This window comes from Neospora caninum, chromosome Ib, assembly GCF_000208865.1.
Source record: "Neospora caninum Liverpool complete genome, chromosome Ib".
NCBI classification, from domain to species: domain Eukaryota; phylum Apicomplexa; class Conoidasida; order Eucoccidiorida; family Sarcocystidae; genus Neospora; species Neospora caninum.
Window position 1 is genome coordinate 520,756 of NC_018386.1, and position 19,883 is coordinate 540,638.

At 58.5% G+C, this 19,883-nt stretch overlaps 1 protein-coding gene across 1 annotated transcript; it reads left to right on the top strand.

Moving 5' to 3' along the window:
* Positions 1–499: 499 nt before the first annotated feature.
* NCLIV_002960 (putative ABC transporter) lies at positions 500–19,613 on the top strand (the record flags this gene model as incomplete). Its single annotated transcript, XM_003879795.1, has 18 exons — positions 500–2,749; positions 3,319–4,564; positions 4,968–5,166; positions 5,694–7,375; positions 8,099–8,512; positions 8,845–10,157; positions 10,795–11,213; positions 11,699–11,820; positions 12,591–12,708; positions 12,988–13,080; positions 13,623–13,809; positions 14,286–14,429; positions 14,855–15,753; positions 16,221–16,295; positions 16,972–17,236; positions 17,620–17,707; positions 18,551–18,902; positions 19,427–19,613. The coding sequence occupies 18 exons, from the start codon at positions 500–502 to the stop codon at positions 19,611–19,613; spliced, it is 10,053 nt and encodes a 3,350-aa protein (XP_003879844.1).
* Positions 19,614–19,883: the final 270 nt, after the last annotated feature.

Here is a 19,883-nt window from a genome sequence, read left to right on the forward strand (position 1 = left end):
CGCTCGTCCGCCCTCGTCTGCTTGCTCCTGCAATTGCTGCGCATCCTCCAGCACGACGTCTTCGTCTCCTTCGCGGCCACATCTGACCTCGCCCAGCCCGACCCGCGACCGCACACACACGAGTCACTCTTCGACTGCTTCGCCGCTTCACTCGTCTTTCTCCTCTTCTTCCTCATCTTCATCTTCTTCATCTTCCTCTTCTTCCTCATCTTCCTCATCTTCCTCTGTCTCGTATGGGCTAGGCATGGCGGGCATACACCGGGTTGGACTGAGAGAGGGACTGTCTGAAAGGGGAGAGGAGGCGTTCTCTGGGAGCGAAACGGAGGCAGCAGGCGCGAGCAAACGGATGACACAAGACGAGAGGCGGCGGACACGACGAGGCGCTGACCGTTGGCCTGGTGAGGCCCGCAAGACATCCCCGAGCTCGGGGATCTCTTTCCGTCGTCTCCCCACGCTCCTCATTGGTCTCGTCTGCCACTGCACGCATTTCGCCACACGCATGCTCTTTTCCGTTCCCACCTCCCCTCGTCGATCTTCTCGGTCCGAACCAATCAAAGAGTCCGTGTCCCATTCTTCTTCCTCTTCGTTATCTTCGGCGTTTCCATTTCTGTGGCGCGTGACTGAGGACGAGGACGATCTGGGCAAGGCCGAGGCATTTCTAAAGGCGTTTGACGCGGAGCGGCGGCGCGCGCCGTCCTCCCCTTCGATTTTGCGAGCGCTGCATGCGTCCCGGTTGCTGGTGCCTGCGTACTGGCTCGGCTGCCTCCGCTTCCTGGAAGTCCTCCTCGCCGCCTTCCTCCCCCTTCTCCTGAAAAGTTTAGTCGCTTCCGTGGAGGCGCCTCTTCCGGCGCCCTCGCCTGCGACCGGCGCTGCCCCGCCATCGTGCCCGACCTCTGCGGTTGCATTCCCGTTCGTCTCTACGCACGCAGCGGCTGCCTGCGCAGCAGCCGCGACGGGGGCGAGTTCACCCCTTGGCTCCTGGCACGCGTCTGCGTTGGGCGCGGCTTTCTATCACCCGGCTGCCGCGCATCCGTCCTTCGACCCCGGCGTGGCGGCGTGGGCGTCTGCCGCCTCCTATCCGTCGCTGTTCTCCTTCTTCCTCGCGCCCTTCGCTGCCTTCTCTCCTTCCGCGGCGACCGAGCCGCCAGAGACGCCGGCTTCTGCGCCGTTCCTGAGTGCAGGCGACCGCTCGCTCGAGACGCGCGTGCAGCAGATCCTGCTCCTGGCGCTCAGCATGGTCCTCTGCAGCCTCGTCCACGTGGCCATTGGCGTGTACGTGGGTCACCGCATGCGGCGCGTGGCGGTGGAAGTCAAGGTCGCCCTCCTGGCTGCGGCCTTCCAGGTGATGGTCGAGCCGGATCGACGCGCCGCCGAGGCGAAGTCCAGCGGAACAAAGTTCAAAGCGCTTCTGCCCCTCCACGCGTGGGGACGAGGCGCCGCTTCCCAGGGTTCGGACGAGCAAGAAGGACATGGAGGGACAGCGAGAAATGCACCCAGGCTGCCGGTTGAAACCCGCGACTGCTGTGCATATCCGAGGAAGGGTCGGGGTGCGCCGGCTTCAACAGACGGCGACGAAGCGCACAGAGCGTCTCAGGGCGACGCACAGCCGAGGCGAGGCGAGACAGGCGCGGAGGCAGCGCCAGAGTGGAGCCGGCAAGGCGGGCGCACCCGCTGGGAGGAGTCAAACGAGCGGGCGCGGACGGCCGGAGGACGGGTGCCTGGACAAGGCCGGTATGGAGGAGACACCAGAGGGGAACCGACGGACGCGCGGCAGATGAGCACAGGCAGGACAGGCCCCATACCAGAGGAGGAGGCGGCTGGGGCAGTGCGTGCCGACATGCACTGGCAAACGACACACGCTCGCGAGCGAGACGCGTCACAAGACGAGACAGAAGGGTGGACAGCCACGCGTTCAGCCAGGGTGGCGAGAGAACCCTGCGGAGATCACGGATCGGTGGGCGCCCGGGCGAGCGACGGTGAGGAGACGCCGCAAGGCCCTCACAGGCGAGACGCACTCGAGCGGGTCTCCACTGGAACTGGAATATTTGTCCAATCTGGTCGTCAGGCTGGCGGTAACCTCTCGTCGGTCGGCGTGGCTGCGGCCTTCTCTTCCTCGTCTTCCTCCGCCTCGGCATCTTTACGTTCCTCTTCGGCATCGTTCCTACGCGTGTTTGGCAGAAGCGCCAGCCGACTGCCTGGTGATTGCGAGTCGCCGTCTCGAGGCGACGCCCTTGCTTGTGTGTCAAAAGCTGGCCCCGACCCGCCGACGCCTTCGCCTGGCCACTGTCCCGACGCTTGCTCGTCTCCACGAACGGCCCTCGTCGCGGCTCCTCCGGCGGAATTGCCGAGCTCGCTGCATGCGCCCGCAGACCGCCACGCCAGCTTGCCGCCGCTGTCCCTCCCAGCGCGTGTGAGGGGCGCGATCGAGAACGCGGCCTCGGAAGCACTCAAGCGAACGGTAAGTGTCATGGAGGGACTCAACACGACGGCACTGGACGTCGCGAATTCAGCTGTGGCGACAGCAGCCGCCACCGCGCAGTTCGTGCGCGGCGGCCGAACCCGGCGCAGGCGCGGCAGGCGCGAGGAGAGGCAAGGCCTCCAGCCCGAGCGGCGCGACGGACGGCCCGCGAGGCGAGACGCGCACGAGCAGGCAGGGACTGGCGAAGGCGACAGCAGTTTCGGAGACATGTCTGGAGTCGAAAGCGAGTTGGCAAGCAGCCGAGACGAGAACGGGAACTTGTCAGATACGGTACGTATGAGAACGATCGACAGGAGAGAGAGAACGGGGGCGAAAAACGAGAAAGGGATGGACGTTCGTGCGTCGCGATGCAGATATCTTTAAATGTGCGAGAGAGACTCCGAAACGGCGCGAGGCGGACAGGGAGACAGGGTGCGTGAGGGACTAGGGGATGTCGGCGGCGTGCTGCGGCCGTGGGAGGATGTCACTATCCATTTCCCTAGCGCCCATGCACATTGTCGGTTCCAGCTCAAGTTACTATCCGGCAATAGAAGCTGTTTCTCTCTTCATGCGCGTGTTGTTTGTGCCTACAAAGAAAAACCACGTTGGAAGATGCACAGCGAGAGCCGCAGACTGTGTCGTGAAAGGCAGAGCATGTAAGCGCGTATTTGGATAGACAGGAACGGCGCGCCGTTGGCCATTTCACCCCACACGTGTTGCCAGAGAGAGAGAAGGACGAGGGCGATCGTACCTACGGTGAACGTGAGCATCTGGTTCAGACTGGGTACTCGTTTGGTCGCTGCACGACTTGTTTAGGTCTCTTTCTGTATCGCATTCTGTCGCAATGCTCGTTTGCGCAGTCGGCCAGCTGGGACGAGGACATGGAGGCTCGCGGCGAGTCGGACGCCTCAGCCTGTTCGGATCCCTCCACACCCGCGAGGAAGCACACGCGCCGGTTAGGTGAATCTTGTCGTTCCTCCCCGTCTGCGTCTGAAGCCTCGCACCCTTCTTTTTCGCCTTGCCCGGCCGCTGGGGCGCGCCTGCAGGAGCACGGCTTGGCTTCTGCGAGCAGCCCCCAGGTGGGCCACAGGCCTCGCCTCGGGAGAAAAGGGACCGAGCGCAGACGGAGCAGCGGCGACCTCTCCGCAGTGGCGGCGGCCGCCGCTGCGGCGACACTCGCCGTTTTCCGTGCGCCTCTGCCGGGGTCATCTGCGGCCGGTGAGGGGGACGGACGAGAGGTCCGCCACGCGAGAGAGGCTGGGGCGTCCTTGAAGCGTCAGGCGAGTGGAGACGGTAGCCAGGCGTGCATGCGATGTGGGCAAGCGTGCGGCGCACGTGACGATGCCGGAATCTGGCAGAGCGGTGTGGACGAGCAGGACCGGGGCGTGGACCAGGCGGGGCGTGGCGGTGGAGACTTTGCACGTCGCGGCGGCGCCTGGGCGAGGCCGCGACGGGGCGAAGGGGAGCCTGGCCAGCTGCGCGCGGGTGGCGAGGGCGGTGGACAGCCCGGGAGCTGCGGGGCCTCCTTGACGTCAAACTGCCCGGCTGTATGTACACCCGGAGAGCTGCCAGTGCGATCGGAGGAACCGGTCGCCAGAGAGTCGAGTTGGGCCGCGAACGGCCCCGCGGGAAAGGCGTCTCCGTTTCCTGAGTTGTCCTTTGCTTGCTCGCTTCGGCGTTGCTCGTCGGCCCCAGCGTTGCCGCATTTTCTCTGCGATCTGTCCTCTTTCTCCTCGCCGCAGCAGTCGCCGCCTCGCGACGCAAGCGCACGCGCCTTCGAGGTCCCGTCAAAAGCCTCGCGATGGTTATCTGGGGCCTCGTTCCGAAACGCAAACCGGCGCGCAGCGGCCGACGGGAGCGGGGGGGAGCTACGGCGTGAAGGCGGCGATTTTCTCAAGCAGGGACGGCAAAAGAGAGAACGGGGGCCGCGATCCGGCGCGGTGCCAGTCGAACTCACCACGCTGCTGAGTGTAGACGGCGAACGCATCCAGGGGGGTGTATGTACACTGCACGAAGCCTGGGCGACGCCCCTCACCCTGGTCATGACGCTCTCGCTGATCTATGTCCAGATCCCGAAGGCTTTCCTTCCCGGACTCATTGTATTTGGTGAGTGCTGCGGGCATGCGGCGCGACAGGCACGGCCTCGAGAGAGAAGACCACGTCGGGGGGAGCACCGGGAAAAGAGAGTTCACTTGGATAGGCCACATAAGCAGAGCCTGCCGGCTCTAACGGTTTCACGTGCTTCACCTTTCCAGGTCATCTGTAAACGTGGCGAATGACGGTCCTGGCCCTCTCTTCGATTGGCAGAGAAGCGTCGAGACATGTCCGAACGGATTCAACGTTGTTGCTCGTACGCATGTGCCTGCATGCGGTATTTCCGTGCTTTGCTTCCGGTTTCATGGAACGTATTACACCAGACCGTCGTGATTTCTTTTGTCACGCACTGCGCCGTGCCTCGTTCGCTGCTGTCGCCCACCGGCTGTTCGTCCACTGCTCTCGTCTTTCTCAGCAATTTGCCTCCTCTTGCAAGTTCTTCTGACTCGCCGCCTCCGCCACCTGACGCGACGCTTGATGGTCTGCCGGGACGCGCGTCTCCACGCATGCAGAGAGTTTTTTGCGCAGTTTCGCCACGTGAAACTCCTCTGTCTCGAGCGATTTGCCTACCGCCGTCTCCGAGCGCTCCGTCAGCATGAATTACAAAGACTCAAGTAGGGTACAACTCGCGCTTCGAAACGAAGACGCGTTTGGGTGCTTCCTCAGCTTCTGGCGTCGCACGTTTGTACGCACACCACGACTGTTCTGAGGATAGGGATACCTGCAGGCGTGTGCCTTTACTTTCGGGCTCATACCGTTATATTCGATGATGCGTGCTCACATGGGTCTAAAACTGGAAGGCACGCGGAGTGGGCGAGAAGAGGCAACTGGGGACGGCGAGTGTCGCGGATACCACTCGATCACTCGCTCAATGCGGCTGAAGAAAGGGAAGACGAGGCTTCCATGTGCACCACCGAGCACAGACACGCATATACAGAGGAGCGAACCCAACAATACTCTAATTCAGACATCACGTCTCGAGATGCAGACAACGGTATATCTCTACATCTATATCTATCTATATATCTATATGTATACATATATAGAGAGGGAGGGTGGCGGGTATACATCGGCGTGCTTCGCACCCTGTGTTGTTTTTCCCGTGCTATAGGTGGCGGTATTATCTGCATGCTTGCGGCAGTTATTTCTTTATTTGCACGCCCCTGGTTGTGAAGGTCGTGGTGCTATTCTCGCTGGTTCTCTCTCACCAAAAGCTGACGGCCGCCTCGAACATCTTTGCCTCGCTGGCGCTCATCGACCGCGCCCTGAATGCACTGAACTCCCTGCCTCTGCTCCTCTCCGAATTCACCGCTGCGGCGGTCTCCTTCACGCGCTTCTCAGTCTTCCTGACTAACCACTGGAAAGAAGAACCCGTCGGCGCGCCGCCCGCTGGCCCGACTCAGAGCGCCGCCAAGTGGAATGAGAAGCTGCGCGAAGAGACGCGCCTCCCGCGCGGCCGAGACAAAGCCGGGGCCGAGAGCGACGGGGGCGACGGCAGCGTGGCCGACGCGCCGTCTCCCCCGTTGAGTGCGGGCGGCGCTCAGGCGAGGAGACCGACGGCGGATCAGCCGGTCCTGGAGACAGCGACAGCGGTCGGGAGACTTCTGGCCTCGGCGGCGCAGCCTCGCGGGGTGCGGGCTGACAACGAGCCGCCCGGTGAGCGTTTCCATTCGATTTCACGTGCTGACACCAGACCGCCAGGAGCTGGAAAAAGACGCACGACGCAGAGCCACGCTTTACACGCCCGTTGCCCGGTGTTGACGGGGGACATGAGCCAGCCAGAAACCGCTCAGGATGGCGCCGGGTCGTCCGTTTCTTCCATTTCTTCCCCGGCGCCTCAAAAGAGCCCAGACGGCCTCACGGTGGACGCAGCCGCGGAAGCCGCCGCGGCCAAAGCGCGAAGTGTCTCGCCTTCGTTCGCCTCGATCCAGAGTGTCTCGACCACGTGTCGTGACCGAAACGCGTGGCCGCCGGGGACACTGGAAAGCGCAGGAGCGAGACGGGAAGCTGTGCTTATGCTCTCGCGCTGCTACTTCTCGTGGCATTCGCTGACGCCCTCGGAACTGGCTGCGTTTGCGAAATCCTTCCTCTCAACCTCTCGCTCGTCTCTGAGCGCGTCGAGCTCGTGCGCCGCCTCTTCCTTCTCTGCGTCTTCCTCGGCCGGCTCTGCGTTCGTGGCTGCCTCGCCACCTCCGTCGGCAGGCGCCCTCGTCAGCAGCAGCAAAGTGGTCCTCAAAAACATTAATTTTTCTGTGCATGCGGGCGAGCTCACGGTGATTGTCGGCCCGTCGGGAGGCGGGAAGAGCAGCCTGCTTTGTGCGCTGGTGAGCGAATTGGTTCTCCTCCACGGCTCGGTGGCGGTCGCCGGGGACAAGCCAGAGGGGCGCGAAGCCAAGAGGGCAAGAGCCGCCCTCTCCTCGGAGACACTCGAAGCGAAGGAGACAAACGCGCGTCTTGCAGAGGCAACGGGGCCGTGCAGAAGCCTGCACGCGGATCCGCGCGCACGCCAGGCACCGCCTAGAGATGGTGAAGAAGCTTGGGCACTTCACACGCACGCCCGGAACGGCAACGACAGTGAAGATGAAGGTGAAGAAGAGGAAGGTGAACACGATGAAGATGAAGAAGAGGCTTCGCCTGTGGGATACGCGGCACAACAACCGTGGTTGTTTCGGGGGACAGTTCGGGAAAACATTCTTTTCGGGCGCCCGTTCGACGCAGACGCGTACCATAAAGTACTTACCGCATGCGCCCTCCACAGCGACTTGGAGAAACTCGCTTGCAAGGACATGACCGATCTCGACAGCGGCGGGCAATGTCTGAGTGGTAAGTCCCTCGCCGTTCTCTCGCGCTCGTGACAGTCTTCGCAACAGAGGGGAGTGGGGGCGATGTCAGCCCCCGCCACACACGAAGCATCCGGGGCGCACAGAGAGTTCCCCACTCTGCCGCACGGCTGCCCAGCGGAACGCACGCAGCTCGCCTATCCCCAATGGTGTCTGCATATATATATATATATATATATACAATTTCAAAAAGCACGTGAATATGCATACGGTTATGGAGGTGTATATCTCGAGTTAATCGTGGTAGTTGGCTCGCTGTTTCTGTATCTGGCCTCCGCCCCCTTCGCTCTCTGTAGTCGTACGCAAGCATCTGCCTGGCTCGTGGCTGAAACCGATTATTTTTGGTCATATGTTGGGTGACCGACTCTCTCTAAAAAAAACAAACCATTTGTTACACCTCCGCCCTCATCGATGGGGGTGCGATTCCATCTCCACGTCGGGTGTCTTGTGTCTCCTCTCCTCGGTGCGTGACGGTCACCTTCCTCTTCCTCTCGCTCGCTTCCGCTTCGCGCCGGTGCTTTCCCCGACGCGCAACTTCGTCCTTTGTCCGGCTGCCATCCCTCTCGGTGTGTTGCCTCTGACCGTACGTCTTCGTCGTACTCCGTGTCGTCCTCCCACGGTTTTCCACGTCGGTGTTTGTCTTATGTGAACCGACACACTCACCCTCTCTTGTCCTCTCTTCCCTTCAACCTGTCTCGTATCTCAGGCGGACAACGCGCACGCGTCGGCCTCGCCCGCGCCATCTACGGCGCTTCTCTCGCAGCCTCTTCATCGTCACCACGTTCTTCGTCCTCGGCTTCTTCCTCACCTTCTTCCGCATCTTCGTCCTCTGCATCTTTCTCCTTTTCTGTCTCCGCTCCGTGCGCGTCCATGTCTTCGTGTCCCTCTTCTACCCCGCAGCGGCGATCGGCCCTGCTCAGCGCCGCAGGCGAGGCTTGTGGCGGCTGTGGGAAGTCCCCAAAGGGCGAGACATCGCCTGCATGCAGGCGGCCTGAGGGCGAAGCGGCCCGCCGCAAAGAAGGTGGGAACGCGCCCCGCCTGTTCCTCATCGACGATCCATTCAGCTGCCTCGATGCAGTGACCGCGACGTGGATTTGGCGACATGTCTTTGCAGAAGGAGGTAACCGACAACCCTGAAAAGGGCCACATTCACGCAAGGCGCCGACTTGCCCGGTCGTTGCCCCACTACCAGTCGAACTGCCGTTGTCCGTCGTCCGTCTTTTGGGGTCCTAATTCTTCCACGTCCGTGGGCTTCCTGGATCCGATACGCTTGCGCTCGACCCCTCCTAGGGTCATAGGCCTTCTTCCTCCGGTGTGTCCTTCTCTCCTTCTCCTTTTTTCTTCTCTGTCGTCCCTGCCGCTAGTCTCTGAACCGTCTCCGTCCTGGCGTTTCTCCGTCTTGTCGATCTGCCTTCCAAACTTCTGTCGCTTCCTGTGACCTGTTCTCTACAGGCATCTTGTGTGGGCACACCGTCGTTCTGGTAACGCATGCAGCGTTTCTCAGCACTCTTCGTGACCCGCCGATTGCCTCGTTGTGGTACATGGAAGGCGGCCACCTCACGCCGGTCGCCAGTTCCTGTTTGACCGCGGCGCCTCTCCCGTCTTCGCTCGGTTTTTCTCACCTCCCGCTCGCGCCGAAAAGCTCGCAACGTGGCGCCCGCTCTGCCGGATCGACGTCGCCCACGGCCTCTCCGCCGGCGTCTCCGCACGAAGCGAAACTCCCGCTTCTGCCGACTTCGGACACAGTCGGCTTACATGCGAAGCCAGTCGCGAAAGGCACCCACCTGGCTTCGGGTGATGTGTCTCTTCCCGAAGCGCGCGGCGGAGATGTCCAGCGACACTCCGGCGACACATCCTCTGAGGTCAAGGCCGTTTTTAAGTCGAGTGAAGGTGCGGAAATCCCGGCATCTAGCCCCGAGGGTGGTCTTCGTCCTCTCGCGCCGGTGTGCCTGGGATGGCGAGGGCCGTCTGCCTCCGCTTCGCCAGCGGTGTCGTCCCCTGGTCAAAACATGGGGCATCGCAGCGCGAAAGAACCAGACCGAGGCGGGCCAGGAGACGCATGTCCAGAGCGCCCATCACTGCTCCCGTCGGCGCCTCCAGGCGAACCTTCGACGTCTGCCTCCGGCCTCACTGGGCAGTTTGGCGAGGAGCTCACGAGCGCCAGTGAAGCGCGCAGCAGTTCCTACGGAAGCCTCGTGGGGTGCGCCGTTTCGCGCGGCTCTTTCAGGTCGGTGGGGCGGTCAGGGGGGCAGTTTGTCTCTTCAGGCGACGGGGGTGAGGGCCCGCGGGCCAGCCGAGAATGCGAGGGCCAAATGGGAGGACACCCTGCGAGACTGTTTCCGGTTTCCGGGTTTACAGGAACGGGGGCGGAGGGAGCTCGAAGCGACTCCTGTGCGGTCTGCAGCCGGGGCGAGGAGGCGCGGAACACGCACGAGGATCCGAGGGAGAAAAGCGGGAGCGGAGCGAGGTTCGCTGTGAGAACGGGGGGTGCAAGGTCAGGTGTCTATACACCTCTGCAGGGCGAAGAGAGCGGAGGCGCGCAGCCGTCATCTCCGGCGTTGCTTCAGAAGGGACCGTCATCGGCGTCCCGATATCTCGTGGTTGGAGGCATTGCGACGAAAGCCAGGGAGGAGGCCAGGGACAGGCGAAGCGCAAGGGAAAAGGAAAAGGCCCGAGAAGGCGGTGCCTTCGACAGGGCCCTCTGGGGCGTTTACATCCGCGCCGCAGGAGACCGGCGAGTCGCCGGCGTCCTCGTGGCGTGCATGGTAAGCGCAAGGACAGAAAGTCGATGAGAGAAGAGCAGGATACGTGAAAACCCACAAGTGGAGCCGGCGTAGAGAGGCGAGGAGAGGAAACGAGAAAGATCAAGAGAGAGCGAGAGAAAGGGGAGGGAAGGAGCGCAAAGGAGAGGTAGCGACGCAGCGCAAAGTAGCCGATCGGTGGCGGGAGCTAGCAGGGGGGCGCCCGAGCGAGCGCCGAAAGGTGAGGAGAGCGCGGGAGACAAGCAGAGATACAGACACAGGATACAGAGCAAGCGGATGGCGAAACGGGCGAGGTTATTCCAAGGGAAGCAACGTCCCGAAGCGGCGTACACGATTCCTTGGGACCGTTGTGACAGCATGCGTTCCGTCGAAATGTTTCGTCTGGAGGATTTGAATGTTGGCTTCGGGAGCCGCGCGGCCGAGGGGCTTCTCTCCCGCCCCGCTGCGATGCGTCAGTCACGCGACACTCCACGCCAAAAACCTCAGCTTACCGTAGAGACAGCTGAGGGCCGCGAAACGGATTGGTGGGGTGTTTCCGTTCCAGTTGGGTTGCTCGGGGGCCGTGCGTTTCGTGCTCGCCTCGTCAGCAGTGCCTGCGCCAAATCCTGTCACTCGAGCCTGCGACGTTTTTGCTCTGCAGCTCCATGCGTACGGCAGTGCTTTCTGCGACTACTGGGTGAAGTGCTGGACGACGAATCGGCTGCCGTTCCTCGTGCCTCTCCCCTGGATTGCGTTCTTTGCTTCTTTGTTTTCGTCGCCTCCCTCACTCGTCGAGGCGAGCAACTCCATCGTCGCGTTGCTGCGCTCAGCCCTTCCCGCAGTCCCCTCGCCCTTTGTGTTTTCCGCCTCGCGTTTTGTGGGCGGCCCCGAAGCTGAACAAGCCCCTGCCGTCTCGCTCGAAGTCGAGCAAAGATGGAAAGACACCAGTTTCCTCTTTGTCTACCTGCTGGTCGCATGCATCTCCATTCTCCTCTGCGTCTCCACGACCTTCGGATACGTCCGCTGTGGCCTCTCCGCCGCCAGCGCCCTCCACGAGCGCATGCTGGCTTCTCTCCTCAGGTACAAAAAGACGCTCCTCTGGGACGCCCAACTGTCAATTCGCATCGGGTCTGCGGAGGCAACGCTAGTGAGAAAGAGAGGGATGCGACCGGGAAAGAAACCGTGTCATGTTCATGCTTCCTCCACGTTTACACATGTACAAATATATATATATATATATATATATATATATATACATACAGGCACGAATGCGCTTGGGCAGATATATGAGTATGAAAATACTTGCGGTCGTATGCAACGATATATTTGTCTGTCTGTGTGCCCTATATATACATATATATATACATATATATATATATATATATACATATATATATATATATGGGCATATTTTTGTATTTCTGTGCATGCGTTTGATATGTGGTTAAGCGAGATTGAAGAGGTCGGATAGAACCCGGCAAGCCGTCGGGCGCGAGGTTCTTTGCGGGCTGAAGGGGTGCGGGGACCACGTCGCTGGCTTTAAGGCGATTTGTTTGTTTTTCCAGATCGGGGAGTTCCTGGGTGGAGCGCACTCCCTTAGGGCGTATCCTGAGCCGGTGCAGCGACGACATCTTCAGCGTCGACGAACAAATTCCTTCTGCTCTCCATCTCTTCACCGTCATTGGAGGTACGCATGCAGATCCGTCCGAGCCTCGTGGCGCCTGCGACTCTCACAAATAACCGCTCCAAAAAACACAGGACGTCAAACGTGCATTCATCTACGTTTTATCCCTGCAGTCCGCGGTCGGCTCCAGGCTGGTAGCCCCGCGTAGATATCAGCCCTCTGTAAATCTAACTATATATATATATATATATATATATATATGTAAATGGTTGTCGTTTGGTATACAAATATGTGTCTATCATCATTGTTGTGTGGCGCCTTCGGTTTCGACGCCTGTAGGCATGAGTCTATGTGTGCGGTGGATCACGTGCATGTGCATGTTTAAGGACTATCTACGCGTATTCGTTGGGAGCTTTGTCCCGGTGTTCGGGGACGTTTGTCGTCGCCCAGTCGGCGAGACGGAATTGCATCTTTCCTCCGTTTCCGACTTCGCTCGACGCCCCGGACCTGGCGCTGCGAGACACGCCGGGTGATGCCCCTTCGTGCCTCCCGCCTCTCTGGTGTCTCTGGTCCTTTATTGCACCTGTTCACGCGTTTCCCAGAAAACGCCCTGTCGCAGGACAGGCCTCCCGTCTCCCAGGCGGTGTGCTCCGTTCGTCTTCCCCCTGTCTGGCTGCATGCGCGAGACGTTCTCTTTCGTAAATCCCCACAGCTACATAGTCGACAGGCTCTTGCCTGCGGAGACGTGCTCCTTCGTGGCGCCCCTCTGGACTCTCTCTCGTCGAGTGCCCTCGTCTTCTCTCTGGTATTTCGTGCTGATTTCTGCTCCACAGTTACGCTGTCGGCCAAGCTCCTGATGTTAGCGGCCAACGCGCCGCTCCTGCTCGTCGTCCTCCTTCCTGTGGGCGTCTTCTTTTGGCGCACGTCTGCGCACTTCCGGTCCTCGGCCAGGTGAGCCGCGCGAACGGGCAGACGTCCTCGCCGCCGGCGAGACATCCGTTTCAGAGTTTTTTGAGGCTGGCTCGCAGCGGCCCCGGCTTCACGAGAGGCGCAAGCGGTCAGCGCCCTCAGACACCCGTGACACGCAGCCTGCTCCCCGGAGGTGATCGCGCGCCGTTCGTCTCATCATTTCTGGTGTCTCGCTTCGCCGTTGCGTGTGTCGACTTAGTCGGTCGACGGTTCGGCGGATGTGCTCCCAGGGTCTTTGCGGTGTTGCTATTTGTTTCTCAGAGACTTGAAGCGCCTGGAAATGCTAACGAGGTCGCCCCTGCATGAGCGGCTCACCGAGGCATCAACTGGCGGAGCGACAATTCGCGCGTTCGGGTACGCCTCGCGACAGTCGCAGTGTCTTGTCTTTGTCTACGTCGTCTCGGGATGTCGCCGTTGTCTCGTAATCTGTCTGAAGCCCCGCCCCCGTCTTCTTTGCTTCGTTGGTGCTTCGTCCTCGTTCTGCCTCTGTCCTCGTCGCCTCCTTGCCCACCGTTGACGCGCTGCCCCATTCTCGGATTGCGAACTCGTTTTTTTTTCGAGGATGTGTGTGTTGCCCAACTCCAAGTTCTCGCGTGTTCGCGTCACCTGTCGACGATGTCTATTGTGACTCTGGACGCGGTTGAACCCGTTGTCCCGTTTTTCGGCAGCGGTCTTCTTGACGGCGTGCTCGCTTGCTACGTCTGTTCCCCCTCCCGTTTTGGTTCTTCTTTTGCTCGCGTTTCCTCCACTTCCTCCCCCTCTAGCTGTGTCGCCGGTCTCGCCGTCGTCAGGAGTGCTCTGAGAATCGCTGTGTTTCCCCGGCTTCGCGTCGTGTGCTTCCTCACGAATCGCGCTCCCCTCGTGCCGCGTTTGTTTCGATTGCTTTTGATTTCCAGGGCGCAAAAGCGGTTCTATGAAGCGTACGTGGAGAAGCTCGGCGCGCACCGGCGCACAGTGCAGCGCAACCAGCTGGTGCATGCGTGGCTGTCCCTGCGCCTGCAGGGCTCCGGCGCCCTCGCCCAAGGCGCGTTTCTCTTCATCGTCGTCTTCCCAGTCTTCCTCGTCCCACAGCGCCTGCGCACGGTAGGGGACAAAGGCACGCGCAACAGCCGCAGGATTCATTGAGGCAAAAAGAGAAAGAAAGTCCACAAGAGGGATCGTGACAGACCAGACTCCGTCTCCGCCCTCCCACCTAGGGTGAAGACAACCAAGTTCATTATGACTGCTGTACCGGGACTGAGAGAGACGCACGGCGTCGGAAGATAAAAGAAAGAGGCACAGGAACAAAGACCGGGGATGAGCGCAAGACAGAAAGCGAGGCGTAGCGCGACAAAGGGAACGCGAATCAGAGATGAGAGGAGAGATGAGAGGAGTGATGAGAGGACGAGAGAAAAAAAGAGGAGCCGAGGACTCACAAACCCGTGCGCGTTCGCTGGGGAGACAAGGGGAGAAGAGGGCGGAAGGCTTGTGGTTCCGTGTTGTGTGCGGCACAAAGGGTGTGAGCTGTATCCAGGAGCTTGGGGATTCTCGTCTTGTGAAATCGCCTTTCGCGTCTGCAGATGCAAGGCGAACTCGCTGCTGTCTTGGCGCTCGGCCTCTACACCACGATGCCGCTGGTCCGCCTCCTAACTGCCCTCATCACCTCTGCGATTCGCGCCGACATGCAAATGGTGGCCGTCGAACGTCTGACCGAATACGCAAACGTCAGTCCTCACCCTGAGAGATCCGGCGAGGTCCCAGCCTCGTTTCGCTTTTGCCTGCGCCTGTGGTTTCCAAACGACGAGCCCCCGAATGTTGTTTGCGAGGCGACTGCTCTCCACCCGTCCGTTGTCTGGGGATTCCCAACTCCCGCATAAACTCTGACTGAAGGAGGCGATCGGCCAAAAAGCAGACCACGCCCGAGATTGGAACCGAGGCTCTACGTAACGAGCACGGCGCGCGGTCCTACGAGGAAAGGGGCGCGTGCGATGTTGTTCACTTAGGGCTCGGAAACCACGACATCATTTCGGCGGAATCGGAACGTTTGAAAATGGTGTTCACTCTGGAGTGTTGCGTTCGTCTTTGATGCTGTGGTCGGCGCCCTTCATGTGCACTGTGCGTCCGGCTTTCGATCTTTTTGCTCTCGCAGATTCCTCCTGAAGACGACTCGTACGACCCTCTGTACTGCCGACCTGTCGCCACCGCCCTGGCCGACGCCGCGAGTGTCGCAGCGGCGTCGTCGCGTCCTGTTTCGGCGCTTCGCGCGCCTGTGTCTCTCGCCAGTTCCAAGCCGGCGCTGACTTCAGCCGCCCAGCCGAGATCAGAGGCATCTTCCCCTGCTGCGCCTCAGGCGACGCCGGAGCGAGCGACTTCTTCCTCATCGTCCTCTGCATGCGGCGCCAAGCCCGCAGCCTCGGACCGCTCTGCGTCTGCAGTGTGCGCCACACCGAAGCATTCGGCGTTTCCCCTGTTCCTTCCCTTCCTGACTCGCGAGGCTTCTTGCCCAAATCTCGTCTCTCTTGGAAAAAAGAAACCCTCGGCAACAATCCCTTCTCCCTCGCCACATACGCCTCTCCCTTCCTCATCTTCCGCTTCGTCCTCGTCTTGCTCTTCTCTCTTTTCGTCTCTCCCTTCTTCTCTCTCTTCTTCCTCTTCTGCTGTCTCTTCGTCCGGCCTCGCGCCGCCTGCATCGCCTCTCTCCCCAGCGATCTGCGACGCTCCTGCATCGGCCTCTCTCTCTCCCTCGTCTGCTGACTGCGCCACGCTCGGCTGCGCCGATGCCGGTGAAAAGGCGACAGATGCCGGCAGCCTCGCGGAAGGAACCTGTGCAACCCAGTGCGGGAAACGTCTGTCTGCGAAGGCCGCCGACACGCAGGCCTTGCCCGGCGAGGGACGAAGCGCAGTGCCGACTTGCGCGCCTCCTGAAAAGCAGAGAAGCAAAACCTTTCGCAAGGCGCTTCGATTCGACGTCGGGCTACCCGCGGCTCCTGCGATCGCCTGGCCGACAGCCGGTCGCATCGACTTTGACGACGTTTGCGTCGAGTACGGGTGAGAGACAAAGGTCCAGCGAAAGAGCGACAGAACCACGTCGCCACACAGCGAAAAGGAACACATCCGCCACAACCCACCTGTGTGCGTCGTGACACCACCGAAAAGTGACTCGATGGTACAGGATAAACAATATGAACCTGTATATATATATATATATATATAGTTCATTGGTGGGCATCCCTGCGTTGATAGAGCGTAGACACAATTAGTGAGCGATTTATCTAAATACATATACATATATATACACTTATATATATATATATATATATATATATATATATGTCTGCAGGATACGTATTGGCGAGTATCCATAAAGGCACTAGTGTATTATCATACGTACTTATTTAGTTGTTTTTCACGCGTGTGCGTGTATGGGTGTCCTTGGGAGCTCGCGGCCACGATTCTCCTGGATTCCACCGATAGGAGCTGACTGAGGTTCTTGCGTGTGCATGTGATCTCTTCAGGCCGGGGCTTGCACCCGCTTTGAGCCACGCCAGCTTCACGATTTACCCAGGGGAGACGGTCGCCATGGTTGGCCGGTTAGTCCTGAGCAACCGCCCGCAGCTTGTGTGTATTCTGTTATATTCGTTGAATTCAGCATGCATACACCTTGTGATAACTTTTGAGAAGTTTCTCTACATGTGCATCTATATCCACCTCCACCTACCGCTTTGTGCCTATATCTCTGTGTCTGTTCATCGATGTGTCTCGATACCTATACATCTGTGTATATCTCAATGTGATTCTGTCTACGAGGCCGAATCGTGCATTGCATAATTATACATATATATGTATATATGTATATATATGTAGATATATGTATATATATATATATATATGTATCAATGCGTGAGTGTATTGTTGGCAGGATGATGGATGGCGTATGTGCTGAGCCATTATGAGGATTCTGTTGTGTGCGCATTTCTCTGGGCTAACGCACCGGCGTGCCGACATCTCGCCATCAACATGAAGGCGGCTTCCCATTCCTCCCATGCATGTGGCGTCCAGAACGCATTTCCGTCTCTACTTTTTCCCATACGCATCAATCCATACACACGTGCATGCATACAACTATATATCCATATGAAACATAAGTACATTTTGAAGTTTATCTCCATATGATACATAGGTATGTATATATATATATATATATATGTCGCTACGAGAGGCGGTGGCGTGTGTGTCTGGCGTTTCGCCCTTTTCCTGTGTTTTTAGGACCGGTGCGGGGAAATCCTCGGTTTTGTTGGCTCTGGCAAGAATGGTGAATTACACAGGCTCCATCAAGATCGACGGCATCGACACGCGCCGCATGCCGCGACACATTCTGCGTTCGCGTCTCGCCCTCGTGCCGCAAAATCCCGTCCTCTTTTCTGGCTCTCTCCGCAGCAACTTGGACGCCGAGCGCCTCCGCACAAACGAACAAATCTTCAAAATCCTCGACCTCTGCAAACTCGGGAATGTCGTTCGGGCCCTCCCCGATGTAAGCCAGCAACAACGCCAATCACAACCAAAATCGAGACAGCTCCACACGCCGTTCAAACGAACATACATATGTGTATATATACAAGTATATGCCCCTATATATATATATATATATATACGCATAGATATATGGATGTCTAGGTATCTACAGGAGTCGAGGTACAAAAATTGTGGTGGCCTCGCCGGCCCTTGTCCTTACAAGTATACGAATATATCTATTTGTCTATCTATCTATCTGCCTATCTATCTAATCATCTATCTATTCATATATATATATATATATATATATATGTATAGTTCGCGAAGGTTCTCGTGCAGTGACTGGCATAGTGTACTACACTTTTTTGCGACCGTCCGCGTTCCCTTTTCCCGTTGTTGCAGGGCTTAGATACGCGGCTATCTGCCCGCGCCGAATGTGCGGACGTCGAATTTCGGATCAAACGATCTCGGCGGCATGCGACGGGTCCCCGTACGTCTCTTAGCGCATTTGCTTTCTTGTTCGCATTGTTTTCGCATCCAGTTGAACACGCGCAAACGTGCGTCCGGGACGTGTTGCTGGTGGCACCGTTACAAACGGGGCGTTCTTTCCCTGTGCTTCGCGCTGGTTTCCTTCTCCACATTCCTCTCTTCCCCACGTGGATCCCAGCATCTGCGGAGACAGACACCGAGGCGGCGCCGACTGCTTTCTTCTCCCGTCCTTCGCCGATGCGCAATTGCAAAAATGTCCACTGCACAGCTGCGGCTTCGCAGGACGTGTGTGTCGCTCAGGACTCGAATCTGTGTTTTGTCCGAAACCGGTACCCCTTTCAGTTTTTCGCTGAGCTCTCTGCATCGCTTCGAACTCTCGTGTCGAATTCGATCTCCGCTGCCTGTGCGAGTTCTGCGGTTTCTCCGAGTAGCACACCGTCGTCCCCGTACTCCTCCTTTCGTCTTTCCTCGCTCCCGCCTGTCTCTGTCTTCTTCCTGGGTTTCTGCGAGTTTCGTGTGCTCTCCTTCCTTTTCGCCCCCATCTCTCGGCTGTGTTCCCCTTTTTCTAGGGCGCCTCCTCTTCGTCTCTCACGAGTTCTCTCTTTGCCTCTTCTCGCGTTAGAAGCGCCTGGATTGTATCCCGTCTGCTCTGTCTCTCTTTTTCTGGACTGCGTATCTCCTCGTTTTCTGAACTGTGTATCTCCTCGTTTTCTGGACTGTGTATCTCCTCGTTTTCTGGACTGTGTATCCTCGCCTTTTCTGGACTGTGTATCCTCGCTTTTTCTGGACTGTGTATCCTCTCTTTTTCTGACTTGTATCCTCTCTTTTTCTGGGCTGTCTCCAGGCCACCAGCGCCGGAGTATGAGCTTGCAGTCGCCCCCATCTTCCGCGTCTTCGGATACAGGCCACGCAGGCGCCTCAACGGGTGCGTGTGCGGCTGCGTGCTCTTCGCCTGTTTTCCCTGATGCCGTAGAAAAGCTGCGAGAAGGCCGCGAGGCTGGAAGAAACACCAGAGAATACGAGCGCAACGTCCTGCCAGGAAGCATCCGGCTGTCGCCTGGCCAGCAGCAGCTCCTCTGTTTTTGCCGGGCTCTCCTCCGAGGCGCGCCGATCATGTGTTTGGATGAAGTGAATTGTCGATTCGACGCAGGCGTCGAGGAAGACATCATCTCGAGTGCGTTGCGCACGAAACTAAGGTGAGCCTGCATAGGCCTGTGAGAGAAATCACCGATCGGACGGATAAAGGAAGCGAAGCGCAAAAAGGGGAAGTAACGCATGCGGGGCGACCTAGAGAAGTGGCCCCGCTACGCCTCCACTCACATATGTGTGGAAGGCGCCTTTCACAAAGCTCCGCACACCACCGACAGGAACAGGCAAAAATGCGGGGGATTCACTAGCACGCCCCCAAAACTACACGTCTGTATTTATAGCATGTGCGTATATATATATGTATATACAAGTAGATGCATTTATATGTAGATGTGCATGGTATTCATTTGTATGTCGATTCTAGGGTAGTGTGTGGTGTAGACTGTCGATGCTTCTTTTTAAACTCTACTGGCTGTGGCGATGAGGGTTGAGGGCTCGCAACTTTTGTGGGTTGCTTGCCGAACGGCCCTTCAAATAGTGACGCAGAAGGAGAACAAAAACCGGACGTTTCCTTTGACAGAGCCGAGGCGGCTGACATCCCCTCTCGTCGGCGTTCTCCTTTCTTCTTCAGGCCGTGCACGGTGCTAATGATCAGCCACACACTTGAGCAGCTGCGCTCGCTCTGCGACCGGGTGATTGCCTTCTACTCCTCGCGCGTTGTCGAAATCGGCTCGCCTGAGGCTCTCCTCGACAACCCTAACTCGTACTTTTCCAAGCTTTACCACGCAGGCACCACGGAGGGCGCGCACGGGGTTTGAGCGACGAGAGCCGTCGTGTTTGGCGCGCTTGCGACTGCCACGACTCTCTCACCTTCCACGCTTTTCTGCTCATTTTTACGCCTTCTTAGACTTTCTGCCAGGCGCCACCCGATCTTGCCCATACCCCGCGTGCAATAATATATATATATATATATATATATATATATATATATATAGTCGATAACGGCTGACGACTCCGACTCTAAGTTTACAGATTCCGAGCATGTACCGGTATTTCCATCTCCCTCTCTCTCTCTCTATATATATATA